At 35.3% G+C, this 14,762-nt stretch overlaps 3 protein-coding genes across 6 annotated transcripts; 2 read left to right on the top strand and 1 right to left on the bottom strand.

The window, feature by feature from the left end:
* Positions 1–384: 384 nt before the first annotated feature.
* On the bottom strand, positions 385–3,093 carry LOC104816522. Its single transcript, XM_010545389.2, has one exon. It carries the CDS (start codon positions 2,592–2,594, stop codon positions 921–923), a length of 1,674 nt encoding a protein of 557 aa, XP_010543691.1. The 5' UTR covers positions 2,595–3,093; the 3' UTR covers positions 385–920.
* A 6,347-nt stretch (positions 3,094–9,440) lies between these two features.
* Positions 9,441–11,118, top strand: LOC104816519 (peroxidase 52). The gene is made up of 4 exons (XM_010545385.1): positions 9,441–9,723; positions 9,811–10,002; positions 10,094–10,259; positions 10,508–11,118. The coding sequence occupies exons 1-4, from the start codon at positions 9,499–9,501 to the stop codon at positions 10,897–10,899; spliced, it is 975 nt and encodes a 324-aa protein (XP_010543687.1). The 5' UTR covers positions 9,441–9,498; the 3' UTR covers positions 10,900–11,118.
* A 440-nt stretch (positions 11,119–11,558) lies between these two features.
* LOC104816520 (high mobility group B protein 7) lies at positions 11,559–14,298 on the top strand. 4 transcript variants are annotated; one of them, XR_772298.1, is made up of 8 exons: positions 11,559–11,689; positions 11,805–11,978; positions 12,234–12,318; positions 12,552–12,638; positions 13,050–13,094; positions 13,186–13,271; positions 13,546–13,641; positions 13,938–14,298. XR_772298.1 is itself a non-coding variant. In XM_010545387.1 (7 exons), the coding sequence occupies exons 1-7, from the start codon at positions 11,613–11,615 to the stop codon at positions 13,571–13,573; spliced, it is 582 nt and encodes a 193-aa protein (XP_010543689.1). In that variant the 5' UTR covers positions 11,559–11,612; the 3' UTR covers positions 13,574–14,298. The 4 variants fall into 4 exon arrangements, 3 of the variants coding, with proteins under 3 accessions (XP_010543689.1, XP_010543690.1, XP_010543688.1); XM_010545387.1 differs by having other exon boundaries at positions 13,546–14,298; XM_010545388.1 differs by lacking the exon at positions 13,186–13,271 and having other exon boundaries at positions 13,546–14,298.
* Positions 14,299–14,762: the final 464 nt, after the last annotated feature.

Below are 14,762 nucleotides of genomic sequence, written 5' to 3'. Positions count from 1 at the left end.
GAATTTGGGGTTTTAATTCGACATTAATTTTTAGATAATAATTTGATAACGATGGCCACCACACCACACTAATTGCTCATTTCTCTCTTAGATAATTAAATTGTAATTATTGCACACTAATGGACAAAGGATGAAAAATCGATTTCCACGAAAAAGACCCACATTGACGTGACATGTATTAATAGATTCATGAATTTATGAAAAGAAAATTAAAATCAACTTGAAGAATTTATAGCGATTATTTAATCTCAACAGATTAATTCAGTGGTAAATCACCTTAAAGATGTTTCTAAAATAATACTAGTGAAATTAGGCGGATTAATAATAAAGACAAGAATTTTTTTTTTAAATGCAATTAAATATGGAGGAGAAGCATGAGACAGAAAGAAGAACCTGAGATGCTTAAGAAGCTGCAATGACCAAACCCAGAGAGAGAGAGAGAGAGAGAGAGAGAGAGAGAGGGGCATGGGAACAAGAACAAGAAGACAGCAGACATGTTTAGCAGAAGAAGATTACTCAAGAACCAAACGATCTCTGCTTCTTCTTCTTCTTCTTCTTCTACATGTCTGCTTCAGCCCAACGACACTGACCCATTTTGTACCATAACATCATCACCCATTTTCTTCCCTCTTTCCAACAATGTAGATGATGATGATGATGATGATGATGTTCAGACAAGTTTGAACACTGGTATCCGAGAATGTACATATTAAAGAAGGGAGACATAAATGGTAACTCAACTCACACGAGAAACTGAATTCACAAAAACCAGAAAAGAAGCCATGTTGAGTGAAATAAGGCGTTTGAAATCCAAAAAGAAAAACTCAGAAACAAGATTGTATCAAGATCCAAGGTTTCCATTTCAACGAATCCATACCCGCCAGATGAAAAAGAGTGTTCATATGATTTTCCGGGTCTTACTAGCTTTCTCTGTGTATGCACAGGGGAGAAGGCGGAGTCAGAGCCCCGTCCTTTCCACCTTTCTCAAGAGAATCTCCCTTTATCGTCGAGATCTGAGCATTCGGGCTTTGAGATTCTCTCCAAAACCTGCTCGGGCTGGGAGAGCTAGCCGTGGTAATGTTCCTCGGGGGAATAGAGATGCTAGCCGTGGTAATGTTCCTAGGATCAAACACTCCGTCTTCACGAGGCAAAGGGGATACTGGAGGCAAATTACCGTTCTGTCCACGTCTTTGGCAAAATTTATCTTCCACTACCTCGTAGGAATTAGCCGTTCGAACTTCCTGGGCAAGAGAGCACCAGCAACAGCAGAACCAGAGTGTACAATCAGACAATGTGGATTTACCGAAACAGAAGTTGTAACTCGGTAACTTGAACCTTTTCCTCATCTGGGTTCTCCAAAATCCACCATAGAGCAAACCGAACAAACACAGAAGTATTCCAGTAAACCCTAGTGCCTCCCTCACCATCTCGTTGTCGATATTAACTGCAGCCAATATGAATATAAAGAAAGGGGCGCTACAGAAGAGGATAAACGTCGCGATGTGAACGTACATGTTGCCAAACCCGAGCCTCTCCATGTTCCAACCAAAGACACAACAGGTGCAGAAAAGAGAGAGATAAGCCAAGGAAATATCTTCCCATATGTCAAGAATTCCACCATTCCACCGAGGATTACTCACAGGAGCTCTCTCATCATCGGTAGAAGCAAACGAATATCTCCTCTCGAGAGATTTTAACCTGAGGTTAACCGAGACTTCTGTGCTCTGGACTTGGTTTTCCTCATCTACATGCGAATCATATTCCTTCCCGAGCGGACTAAGGATAGTGTACAAACCTGCAACTGCAGGAGCGGCTATGGCAGTGGAGATACAAACGGCTACTCCTATGGCAGGCCTCTGGGATCTTCTATAACCCAAGTTAAGACCACAGAGCGCGTACTGAGCAAAACAGTTCACATGAAGTAAAATGACAACAACCATCATATGCGCCCATTCGTTCGGTTTGTAAGTTCCGTTCTTGCAGTATATCTTCCTAAGTCTTGAAACATCATCGGGTTTCCACCTACACAGAAGTACGAGGTGGTAGAATCTCTTCGGGTGCTGGTACAAACACATCAGAGTGAACAATGCGTTGAGGATTTGGTTGTTAACTTCGAACCAAGTATCTCTCTGAGATTTCTTGGGCAAAGCCCGATTCAACATACCGGTCATGACCATGAACAGAATGGCACCAGACACAGCAACCACCAAGATCCATATGAAAAGGGCAATGTTAATTGGGTTCCTAAGCCATTGCTTGCACATCTTCATCAAGGAAACCCACTCGATTTTTCGGGAAAACACGCCACTGATTCTTTCCCTGAAGTTGTGGCTACTTGAGCAGGTCACTGAACGTGAAACCTCATCCCTCTGCTCTGCAATTCTCTTGAACTTAGCAGACGGTGAACCGAATTTCAGAAGCTTAATCCTACTAGAAACATCAGGCAACGAACCAGCAGACCATCTCCTAGGGTTTCCATCACTAATCAGAGTCCTTCGAGATGTCGAAACATCGAGAGGATATGAAACCCTAGCTTTTCCATCAACGGGTTCCTGAATCTCGGCTTTTTCGTTCCCATCACAAGACGAATGCATTCTTGCAGCAGGAAAAGCAGATCTTTTCTCAAGCAAAGCTACTCAAAGTCACATGCTTTAAAGCAAACACAGTGGGGGGCAAAGCATATAACCCATTAAGAAGGAGCATAGAAAGAGATTAAAGGGAAAGATTCTACTTGCCAACGAAGCTTCTTCAGCTTTTTTCCACAGAAAACGTCGAAAAGGCGATCAGACCCAATTGGGCGATTTCGAATTCAAAACTCGATGGAACAAACACATCCCGAAATCCGATCAGCTGCAACTACACAGAAGATTGTACGAAGGAAACCCAGAAAGAAATAGAGGGTTTCGTGGCTGAAATCAGCTGCGAATTTGACGGATAGCGCTACTAAAGATCGAAGCTTTTGACAACCTAATGATTCATGAATGGTGGAATAAAAGTAAAAGAAGGGACGAAGACGACTGTTGGCGAAGGAGGAAGAAACACGTAATCTGATTCGATTTTGAAGTGGTAAAAACAAGAGTTCTTCCTGACAACTTGGCCGCCATATTTGTCCAAATTAAATCCATTTCTTAATTCTCTATTTGTTAATAATATTTTTTTCTCCTTTTATTTGTTTATTCCGAAAATAAATTATCTGCCGACAAGCGTGAAAAATAATCTTAGGCCCATTACAGGCCCAATTAGCTAAACCCGTGCCTGAATAATTGGGCCGGACTAAACATTAATGTAACCGAAATTTTGTGTTGGGCGGTCCATATGTCAACATGTCCATTGTCCATTCCCATATCCGCAACCGAAACTTATAAAACTTACAAATTTATAAAATCTATTACAATAAATTTTAAATATTCATAAAAAAACATTGCATTGCATGCACACAATTTTTTGGAATAAGTATATCTATAATAATGGATATAGAAAATATTGGAGAAGATTATAATGATAATACCTAATATTTAGATTTTGTTTTGTTTTTTAATATTTATATATTGTAATTAGTCTTGGAAATAAGTGATGTGATATTCGAGTAAAGACACTAAAGGAGAATGTAGAAGCTTCATGTTTTCCCCCAACCACCCCACCAAAGTGTTGATAGCAATATACAATAACATATGGCCAAAATTTGTCAATTTATATTCAAAATAAATATTTTAAAAAATCATGCTATTCAATCAAAGACTTTGTAATGGTTGACTCGGAGGATGGATTTGGAAATGTGAAAGTCTTGAAGATGCTCTAAGTTGTATTTCGCTTTACGAATCTTAAGACTTCAGCAACCTTACATTTAAAAAAAAAATAGTTTGCTTTTACGTTATGACAAATAATTATATGATATGCATGTAGGGTCCAAATATGAGTATTTTCTACCGAAATATGGTAATTTTCTGATTATCAAATCACAATTTTCTTTATATATATATATATATATATATAGATGATACTATGATGGAATATTTTTTTTTTGGTAACCGGGTATATGGATCGAGATCCAGACTAATCCCAGAGCCGGAGAGAAACCATGTGAATACCTCCCCGTTTTACTGGTTGAACTATCGAGATTGAGTTATAATGGAATACTTTGTACTCCCACAATAATGGTTACACATTTCTTTCTAAATCACAATTTTTCTTGTGTTATCTTATTAAAAAAAATCAACCGATTAATCTAATCAAATCATGATTTGTATTATTTGTATCCATATATAATTATTTATCATTTTCATATGATCATCACCCATGCAATTAATTGGGTGACGTTGACTGAATCAATCTCCCTAATTATTGTCTTTTGGCAATGTCTCGTGATGAATAAATCAAAGAGAATCTTCAATCTACAGTGCAAAAGTGATTAGTTTTTCTTTGAAGCAATTAATTACTCTTTTTTAGACCCTTTATTTTTTTAAAAAAAAATATTTGACTATAGATACATTTTCTTAATTTATATAATATTGATAGAAATCAAATCCGATGGTGCTTAATTAATTAATTTAAGCCATTCTAAAATTGGGTCTCTTTCTCTTTAGGTTCCGTTATGCATTTCCCCCCACCTTGACTAAAAAGAGAAACCATATTATATAAATATCTTAGATGTAAAACGACCAAAGTAAATTAACATAATGTTATAATCGATGCACTTGAAGGTCATAGTAAGATGCGACGAGATGGAGTTTCTAACCAATTGATGTGTTGAATCCATCGTATTTTTATTGCAAAATGACATGATGTTTTTATACGTATTTGAATTATCGTGTGTATACGTTAGACCACCACATGTACTTCAAGAAATTCATTTTGCAATAAATAAAGACTCGTATATGGGTATAAAAAATGATAATACTAAAACCTTTAATATGGTGCTTGATTCAAATATTAATATACTTTTTTTTGTAAGATAATCTAATCTAGAAGCTTACTTTTTGGATTATCATATGAAGGATTCTATATCTTAAATTTGAAATTGATAATTATTTTCTCTTTTTTTTTTTTTCAAAAGAAGTGTGAAATCAAGATAGAAGAAGGGATCTAATAATCTAAGTTTTCGGTGAACTTCTTTTCTTTTTATGACTTTGGTTGATTCCTTATCCACTTGTATGATTATAGAAAGCCTACAAGTAGAAGGTGTCTCCCTTTGCTAAGTAAAAGTAAAACCCGCGTAATGTAAAAGTATATGACTCAATCCTTATTCCCTATATATATATATATATATATATATATATATATATGTGTGTGTGTGTGTCTATATAGAGAGAGAGTATACGACTCAATCCTTGTTATCTATATATGTGTGTGTGTGCCGTTAGTCCATAAACTTAAATTAGTCAAAAATCAAGTAGTGTCAAAACAATGAGATAAACACAATAAAACAAAGAAAATAGTGAAATTGTATGACAATGTTTTTGTTGTTATATATTATCAATAATCAAATCAATTTAAATTAACAAAATTATTAAGTTTATAAACAAGATATATAATCTTAATATTGTGAAGAATCCACAGTAAATAGTACAAAAACACCATATATAAATTTAAATTTTCCATGGCCATATATCCCTCTACCCACTCTCGCACTACAAAAAAATCATCGAATTCCAACGGATTTGTCTGTTAGAAATTTTCCAACGGATTTTCAACGATTTTCAACGGCGATTTCCATTAAAATTCCGTTGAAATTTCCAACGGATATCCGTTGGAAATGCCCGTTGGAAATTTTTAACGGAATTTTCAACGTATTCAATTGAAAAATTAGGTTGAAAATTTTCAACGGTATTTTCAACGGATATCCGTTGGAAAAATCGGTTGGAAATGTCCAACGGAATTCCGACGGATGTTGGTTAGAAAAAAATTCCAACGGAATTCCAACGTATATCGGTTGGAAATTTGGATTTTAATTGAAAAATAAATTGAAAAATCTAATATATACATATATATATAAATATATATATATATTTAAATACATGTATTTTATATTTATACATATCTTTTGTCGCATTTTCTGTTTCCATGGCGTTTTTTTATTAATTGAGTACGGATTTAGATTTTTGTCAGCTTGTTCTTCCGATATTAATTTTCACTAGGGCATGGATATTACGTGTCACCATATGATTGGCTATAGTCGCGGTAAAAAATTATAAGTTCCCGTCACGCGCCAATTTGTCCCGCGCCTTTTTATCTGATCAGCGCATTTTAGCATGGACTCGCTCTTTGCTAAAATGCGCTAAACATGCCACGTAGGCAATGCGATTCCAGTCTGGCGCACAAACATGGAAGTTTATGTAACCATAAAATCAGCAATCGTTTCCTTGATCCTTTCTTATTTCTTCGATTGAAGTGGTAAAGTATCGCAGAGCTTGAAAGGAGATGCTTTAATGGCTCCTCGTCCGAGAGCCCGGAAAAGGGTTCTAGCGCCTCGTCGTGCTGCCGATGGAAGCGCCTATGAAAAATGGTTTTTATGATTTTTTTATATTCCATCTTGTTGCCATTGATTGGATTTAGGGTTCATGCAATCTAGATTTCGGGTTTGTCGATTTGTGATGTTATCAGCTTACGTCATGTTGCAGCGATGAGTGTGGTGTTACGGTCGCCGTTGCTCTGTTTGATATGCACGAGTGTGGAGAGAAGAGAACGGAAGTGAAGAGATTCAAGGGCATTTCATCTGCGACGAACAAAACAGATGCTGTGAATCAAATCACTGGCCTCGATGACCAACCCAGATCGGCTTTTGTTTGCTTTGTGTACTGTTTCTTATATATATATATCTATTAATCATATACATACACATAACAAATATATATATATATATATTTATATATTTATATATGTATATATATTAATATTATATGATATCAGAAGTTTAATTTGGAGCAGTTGGATGATGGTCAATTGGAACTCCAGGGTTAATGAGGATTGAGTTGGAGTAGTGGAAGGATGAGTGACCTACTGGGAAGTGATCGGGTTCGCGGTCGGGGTCGGGGTCAGGGTCGAGTATTAACCTAATTCGCCACCTTAGCGCTTGTCTCAATTTCTTCTCCCAACTTAAAAAATAAAATTACAGCGGCGGCCCAAAAAACCGCATCGAGACATTTTTGTTATAAAATTATATATAATCTCAAAATTGTTTAACAAAATTGTCTTACATCTGATAAAGAATATTAATATATTTTGCGAGTAATATGATAAATATAAATTAAATTAATTTAGTTTTATCGAATATATAATTCATAATAATTTTATTATTATTTTTATTTAATTTAATTTAAAATTTAATATTATTTATACATGGCTAGGTGAGTAGATGTCAATAATAGAATAAGACGGACCAATCTACCGCAAAAATCAAAGGGTTGGTGTAAATTTCTAATCGTTAATTAATTACATGAGCCACAATTCTTGACGAATTTTGGACCTCTCCTAACAAACTACAATTTATGTTTTCTATTTTTATTTTTCATTTTTATGTTCGTTAGAAACTGGTGTTTGGCTTATCTAACATCCTATAACTGTATTAGGTGACATTTTTGGTACGTCTACGTGTATATTTGTGATATTCGAATATATATAGTTTGGATTATCCTTTGATTATATTGTTTTCAGATTCTTTTATTTCGATATTATAAATTTATTATTGACATTATATCAAAAATATTCTCTATTTGCTGTTTTGACTTCAACACATATCATTTTTTCAAATATGATCTATATGACTAGAAATATAATCAGGTCACATCTTGGTCATATTAATCATAACGTTACATTTATGGTGATCACACTGATTCATTATGTTTCATCCTTTGTCTATCTTACTAATCCTTTGATTAAAATATTATAAATTTAATATTATGACAAAAAAAATCAAATATGTAATCACATTATATTTCGAAATATATGAGTCACATGGTCACATTTAGGGAAGGTATGTGTTGAAATCAACATGTAACCCCTTTGGTTTCTATACTATTTTTTCGGCTCAAAATAATTAGTTTTAGTTTAGTTTTTATAAAATATCATTTTTAAAAACAAATTTATTAATTGATTGTTATTTGATTTGTATTTGGTTAAATTTCGTTTAATTTGATTTTTAAAAAATCATATCTAACTGGTTTTTACTTCTTAGATAGAATTCATTTTGAAACGATTATATTATTCGATTTTGTATATTCAAAATATGATTTACCTCGGTTATTTTATAATATTTACGAATGAGAAGGAAAAAATAAACCTTTTGATTTTGGCAAATACATGATACATCCACCAACAGACAGCCAAATACCAGAGTGAGTGACAATGACAAAAAAAAAAAAAAAAACCTTTTGGTCCTTTTTTGCCAAAGTAAAACGCGTTCCAAATATTTTTTTTTTATTGATTCTTTTTTCATGCAAAGTCAAATCGATAACTCTGACTCTGAGTCATGTTTTTCATGCAATGTCTCATACATTTATCATTATTGTTCATTAATAATATTCGGTACCAATAATATCTCACATATGTACATCATTATTTGATATTAAAATAGGAAGATATTGTTTTAATTTTATTAAAATATAAAGATAAAATTAACACTATTTTTTTTATTTTATACGAAATGATTTAAATAAACAAACTTAATTTCAATAGTACTATAGACACGTGATACAAAAAAAATAGATCGATCCATCCATATATATCTATATACGTAGTTCTAAAGCTCTAGAAAAAACTTATATTAATATATTATAAAATTTAAAATATTAAGTCTTTTAAGTTTAATTAACTAATATTTCAAAATTCTAATTTGGATAGATCAAGGGATAAAACGAGAGTTCAAAGTGTATGTTTCGTTCTGAGTTCAAATTATAAAGTTAGAAAAATGGTGTATATTCCAAATTGATCCCAAAATTAGATCGAATCTCGATTTAGGATATTTGGTTACTGAAAAAAATCTATGATTTCAAACTCGATATCTTTAAAATACACATACATGGCTTAGCGTTAAGAAATTTAGGTTATAATGTGGCAAGATACAAATCATATATATATATATATATATATATCAAATGGAATACTAAAAAGGCCCTAAACCTGTCATATTTCTTGGGTTTTTTTTTTTTTGAAATTTCAGTTCACCGTCTATTAACAGAATTGCCATGGAAGAGTAGCATTTTTCAAACTGTTTCCGACATGGAAGCTTTCATGCACAAGGTGTGATCTAATCAAAGCTTTGATTTATTCACTTTATTACGACGTGGAAAATTGCAAAAGCATTCCCATGCATAATCAATAAAATCTTATAAATCATAAAAAAAAAATTAAGAAAATTCAACGCGTTAGGTCACCTGTCTTTCACTTTATCTCCCTCTTCACGTCTCTATATAAACCCTAAGTCCCTTTGCACTTAGCATCCAAACCCACAAAACACGCATTCCTCATATAAAAAGAATATTACACTACTGTTCTATTGCGACAATGGCTTCTAAACACATTCTTATCGCCTTTGTTCTTGTCTTAACATCCTTAGTTCTTAACGGTAATAACTACACCGTTGAAGCACAACTCACGACCAATTTCTACTCGAGTTCATGTCCTAACCTCCTCTCCACCGTGCGATCGGCCATGCAGTCCGCCGTGAACCGCGAGGCACGGGCCGGTGCCTCCATCCTCCGCCTCTTCTTCCACGATTGCTTCGTCAATGTAAGTGTCCCAAGAAACATGTTCGGATTTTCCAACTTGGCATATGTATATGTATTCGATATTCATCGTACATATGTACGTATATAGGGATGCGATGGCTCGATTCTACTAGACGACACGTCGAACTTCACGGGAGAGAAAAACGCTAACCCTAACCGCAACTCTGCTCGAGGGTTCGATGTCATCGATAACATCAAGACCGCCGTGGAGAGAGCTTGTCCTGGAGTCGTTTCTTGTGCCGATATCCTCGCCGTTGCCGCTAGAGATGGAGTTGTACTGGTAAGTCCATTCTATACGTATATATGATCAAACTTGGAGATTTCGATTATAAACCCGAAAAAAGATGTGATTTTTGTTATGGGAATTTCAGCTTGGAGGGCCTAATTGGAATGTGAAACTTGGGAGAAGAGACGCAAGAACAGCGAGTCAATCAGGGGCCAACAGCAACATCCCGGCACCCACTTCGAGTCTGAGTCAACTCATTAGTAGTTTCGGCAATGTCGGACTCTCGACCAGAGACATGGTCGCCCTCTCTGGTCCGTTTCTTTTCCTTAATTCTTCTTCATATTCAAATCTATGATTCTTTCAACGGTTATTATAGTTGTGTTCATACTTCATTATACTAGTTCACTTCATAACCCGAAATCCATCGGATTTAGAATTTTGAAAGTACAAGACGGTCCACTTCTAGAACCGTCAAATCCATAACACCGACATAAAAGCCATAGATTTAGCCAATAAATATTAAATTGATTTATAACCAAATTGGTTAAATTATTTTCAGGAGGGCACACGATCGGACAAGCTCGTTGCACGTCATTCAGAACGAGAATCTACAACGAGACGAACATCAACAGTGCCTTCGCAACGACACGTCAGCAGACCTGTCCAAGAACCGCTGGCTCCGGCGACGGAAACCTAGCTCCGTTAGATATTCAGACGCCGGCGAATTTCAACAACGACTACTTCAAGAACCTCATGGCTCAGAGGGGTCTTCTTCATTCCGACCAAGAGCTCTTCAATGGCGGCTCCACTGATTCGATCGTCCGTACTTACAGCAGCAATCCGGCGACATTTAATTCCGATTTCGTGGCGGCGATGATCAAGATGGGTGATATTAGTCCGTTGACCGGTAATAGCGGTGAGATCAGGAGGAATTGCAGGAGGCTTAACTAAGTAGATCTCTACGTCCACGTGTCGGTTTGTTATTGGGTGTTTTGTGTTTCGGGGGAGAATAAGATTTGGTGTTCGCCGGAGATCTTGGAACATGCATGATCTAAAGATTTGTCGCTGTCGGAATCTGGTTACTTAAAAGTGTCTGTTTTTTTTGTATCTTTGGGTTGAAGTGTGTATTTCCTGATTTGAAGTTAAATGAGATCTAAATTATTTACCTTATAGAAGAAACAAAAATATATATATATCGGAAAATACGAGGAATGAATGAGTTCTCTCTGTTCCGAATTTAGATGACGGAAAATAAATTGATTTTCTTTTTCTTTTTCTTTTGTCGCATTTTCTGTTTCCATGGCGTTTTTTTATTAATTGAGTACGGATTTAGATTTTTGTCAGCTTGTTCTTCCGATATTAATTTTCACTAGGGCATGGATATTACGTGTCACCATATGATTGGCTATAGTCGCGGTAAAAAATTATAAGTTCCCGTCACGCGCCAATTTGTCCCGCGCCTTTTTATCTGATCAGCGCATTTTAGCATGGACTCGCTCTTTGCTAAAATGCGCTAAACATGCCACGTAGGCAATGCGATTCCAGTCTGGCGCACAAACATGGAAGTTTATGTAACCATAAAATCAGCAATCGTTTCCTTGATCCTTTCTTATTTCTTCGATTGAAGTGGTAAAGTATCGCAGAGCTTGAAAGGAGATGCTTTAATGGCTCCTCGTCCGAGAGCCCGGAAAAGGGTTCTAGCGCCTCGTCGTGCTGCCGATGGAAGCGCCTATGAAAAATGGTTTTTATGATTTTTTTATATTCCATCTTGTTGCCATTGATTGGATTTAGGGTTCATGCAATCTAGATTTCGGGTTTGTCGATTTGTGATGTTATCAGCTTACGTCATGTTGCAGCGATGAGTGTGGTGTTACGGTCGCCGTTGCTCTGTTTGATATGCACGAGTGTGGAGAGAAGAGAACGGAAGTGAAGAGATTCAAGGGCATTTCATCTGCGACGAACAAAACAGATGCTGTGAATCAAATCACTGGCCTCGATGACCAACCCAGATCGGCTTTTGTTTGCTTTGTGTACTGTTTCTTACAAAAATCTTCCATTTTCAGTATGTTTTTTGTTTTGGGTTTTCTCAAGTATAAGGCGATGATGGTTCAGTGTGATGTCTTGGGTTTGTGGGATATTTGATTGGTTGCTGAGAAAGTGTGGGAAAATGAAGATGGAAAGTGGATTGGAGGGTCTTATGTGGCAAAACTTGTGATGTTAGTGGTGATTTTCAGATGACTATGAGGTTAGTGGTGATTTTCCATTGTCTCTTCTCCGCTCTGTAGGGAAGGTTTTAGGAAATATTTTGGAGGAAGCTTGGTTGATGCTAACCGAAAGTGTTTCGAGATATGGAAGACAATGCCGGCAGAGGTATCATTAAGATTACAGCTTGAATCCTCAACTTGTATTAGAGATATTAACTAATGTGATGAGTTAGGCATATTTTTACCTTATCCACTAGATTCTTGTCTAGTTTTTCCTGATATTTTTGTTGTTTTTTTTCGTATGTTTTGGTCCTTTGGATCCCATTTTTCGCAATCAAAGTTTCAAGAAGCGTCACTGACATAGGCTGATTTAACATTTCCGCTCTTGTGCCTTTTCAGAGGAAAGAACCGTTTTTTATTGAAGCTGCGGAGGTGAACTCTGCTTACCTCAGGAGATTAGACGATGAATCCAAAAGTAGTTATAAGGTAATCTAAGAACCATAAGCTAAGGCTTTAAAAACCTTGGCTTTATCGGTTTTATGAACGTGATTCGCCCGATTACTCTGTTGTTTGCTCTGACCGTATTCTTTTACGAGCTAAAGCATCTGCAGCTTTGTTTGACGAACAAGGAATATCGTGATCTGGTTGTGTTTATAGTTGCCGATTTAAACTATAAGTCCTTATTACATTGGCTTAAATGTAGTTTTTGATACATCTAGCTTTGTTTTTTTCTTAAAAAATTCTGTATCTCGCCCACATATATGACTTATTGGTTAAGCGTAATCGCCCTGTTTCGGGGTGGTATTCATTATAACTGCATTCTTCCGATTTCCCTTTTATACAATGCAAAGTTTAAGGTTGTCTACTCTGCTGAAAAATAAGGTGGACCATATGCAGGTAGACGACGAGGCTGATTCAAGCATGGTTGGAAAATTCGACAAGGTCTGTGAATTTTTTTTTTACATTACCAACAAAACATTACCGCTCTGTTTCATGGCTGCCACGGATTTTCCCCCCCTGAATATTTCCGCAGTTCTATGAGAACTACAACTATGAATATGAAGATGAATACAGCGAGGAGGAATATGATTCATCTGATAACTTTGGATACACAAGATGGTACATTGCTCTGTTAGAGATATATACATATTCATAGATACACATGAACAATATAGTCTCTTAATAGGATTAGGATTTGATAACCTTGTTTAGTCTCCCGATTCGAGTTAATCTTCCATGTGAATATATACGTTATTTCATTGAATGGAAAACTAACGCGTGATTCCGCAAATTTTGTCACAGGTTCTATGAATCAAATACACTTAATATCTCTTGAAACTATGTTCTTGGCTCTTCTTTTGCTAATGTTCAGGATTTTCCTCTGCTGAAACAGGGATTTTGATGCATCAGATGGGTATTGAAGAAAAATGGGATATAGGAGAGGGGCATTGGGTCCCCCCCTCCCTTTCTCTCTCAGTTCTTAAGAAAGGCAAGTCAATATGTTTTGGCTAACATATACATATATACATATATATATATATGTATGTATATATGTATGTATTTGCAAAGGGCAAGTGAGTTTTTGTTAGGCAGAAGCACAGGGAAGTGGCCCATCAACTTGTTTCTACAATTTCTCTTTTTGGGTAGCATGGCTTATGTGGCCAAGGTTTAAGCGATGCTCTGTTTCTTCTTTTGATTTAAAACCCATGATTTTTTTTCTTCTGTGCCCTCTTATTTGGTTTGGATGATTCACTAAATTCCCTTGTCAACCTTATTCTAACATAGCCACAATTTGGAGGCGCGTGCTATGTGTCTTTCGTTGGTTTTCTTGGCTTTGTTTGGCATCCAAGAAAATGAAGGAAAGGAACAAGAAATGGACCCAAAACCATTCTTGAATCCTTGGGCAAAGGGCATCATGGTGGTGGTGGGCTTCCGAAGAGAATCAGATTCCGAAAAGCAAAAAATAAAATAAAATACAAGGAAGGTAGGTACTATTTGATCGAGTGGAGAACATAACCATTGTACATGTTTATGTTTTCTTATTATAATCTCGTATGTCCATATATATATGCACATACATGATAAACCTTTTCTCTACGTTTTTAATTATAATTTTGCATGTATTTTAATCCGATGACATTTTTAATCTCGTCAATCAGTCCATAATTTTTTAAAAAGATCCGAATTTTGCATGAAATTATTGAAAAGTTTTGGAATCTTTTAGATTTTAACACGTTTTAATAATAGAAAAAATTATGTTTGTTTTATGGTCTATGTATTAACACGTAGTAGCCCTTTTTGCCTTTGCGAATATATTTGGATTTTTTTCCCTTTATATCCGCAAATCTCAAATAGATGAGAAGCACGATGAGTTGTAATTAAAATTTTTAAAAATAAAAATTACATATAAATTCACGTTAAAAGCACGGATTATCCACCACGTTTTGATGGAGGAAAAAAAGATTAATATCGATCATATATTTTGATTTGGGAATATAAAATCGAGTATGATTTAGAAAATGATCGAATATATTTTCTTTTATATATATATATATATATATATATATATATATATATATATATATCTAAAATATAAAAAAAAAAAAAAAA

Source organism: Tarenaya hassleriana, unplaced genomic scaffold, assembly GCF_000463585.1.
Source record: "Tarenaya hassleriana unplaced genomic scaffold, ASM46358v1 Cleome25, whole genome shotgun sequence".
Lineage (NCBI taxonomy): Eukaryota > Viridiplantae > Streptophyta > Magnoliopsida > Brassicales > Cleomaceae > Tarenaya > Tarenaya hassleriana.
Note: the sequence above shows the minus strand (reverse complement) of the source record. Positions and strands in the feature narration are given on the sequence as shown.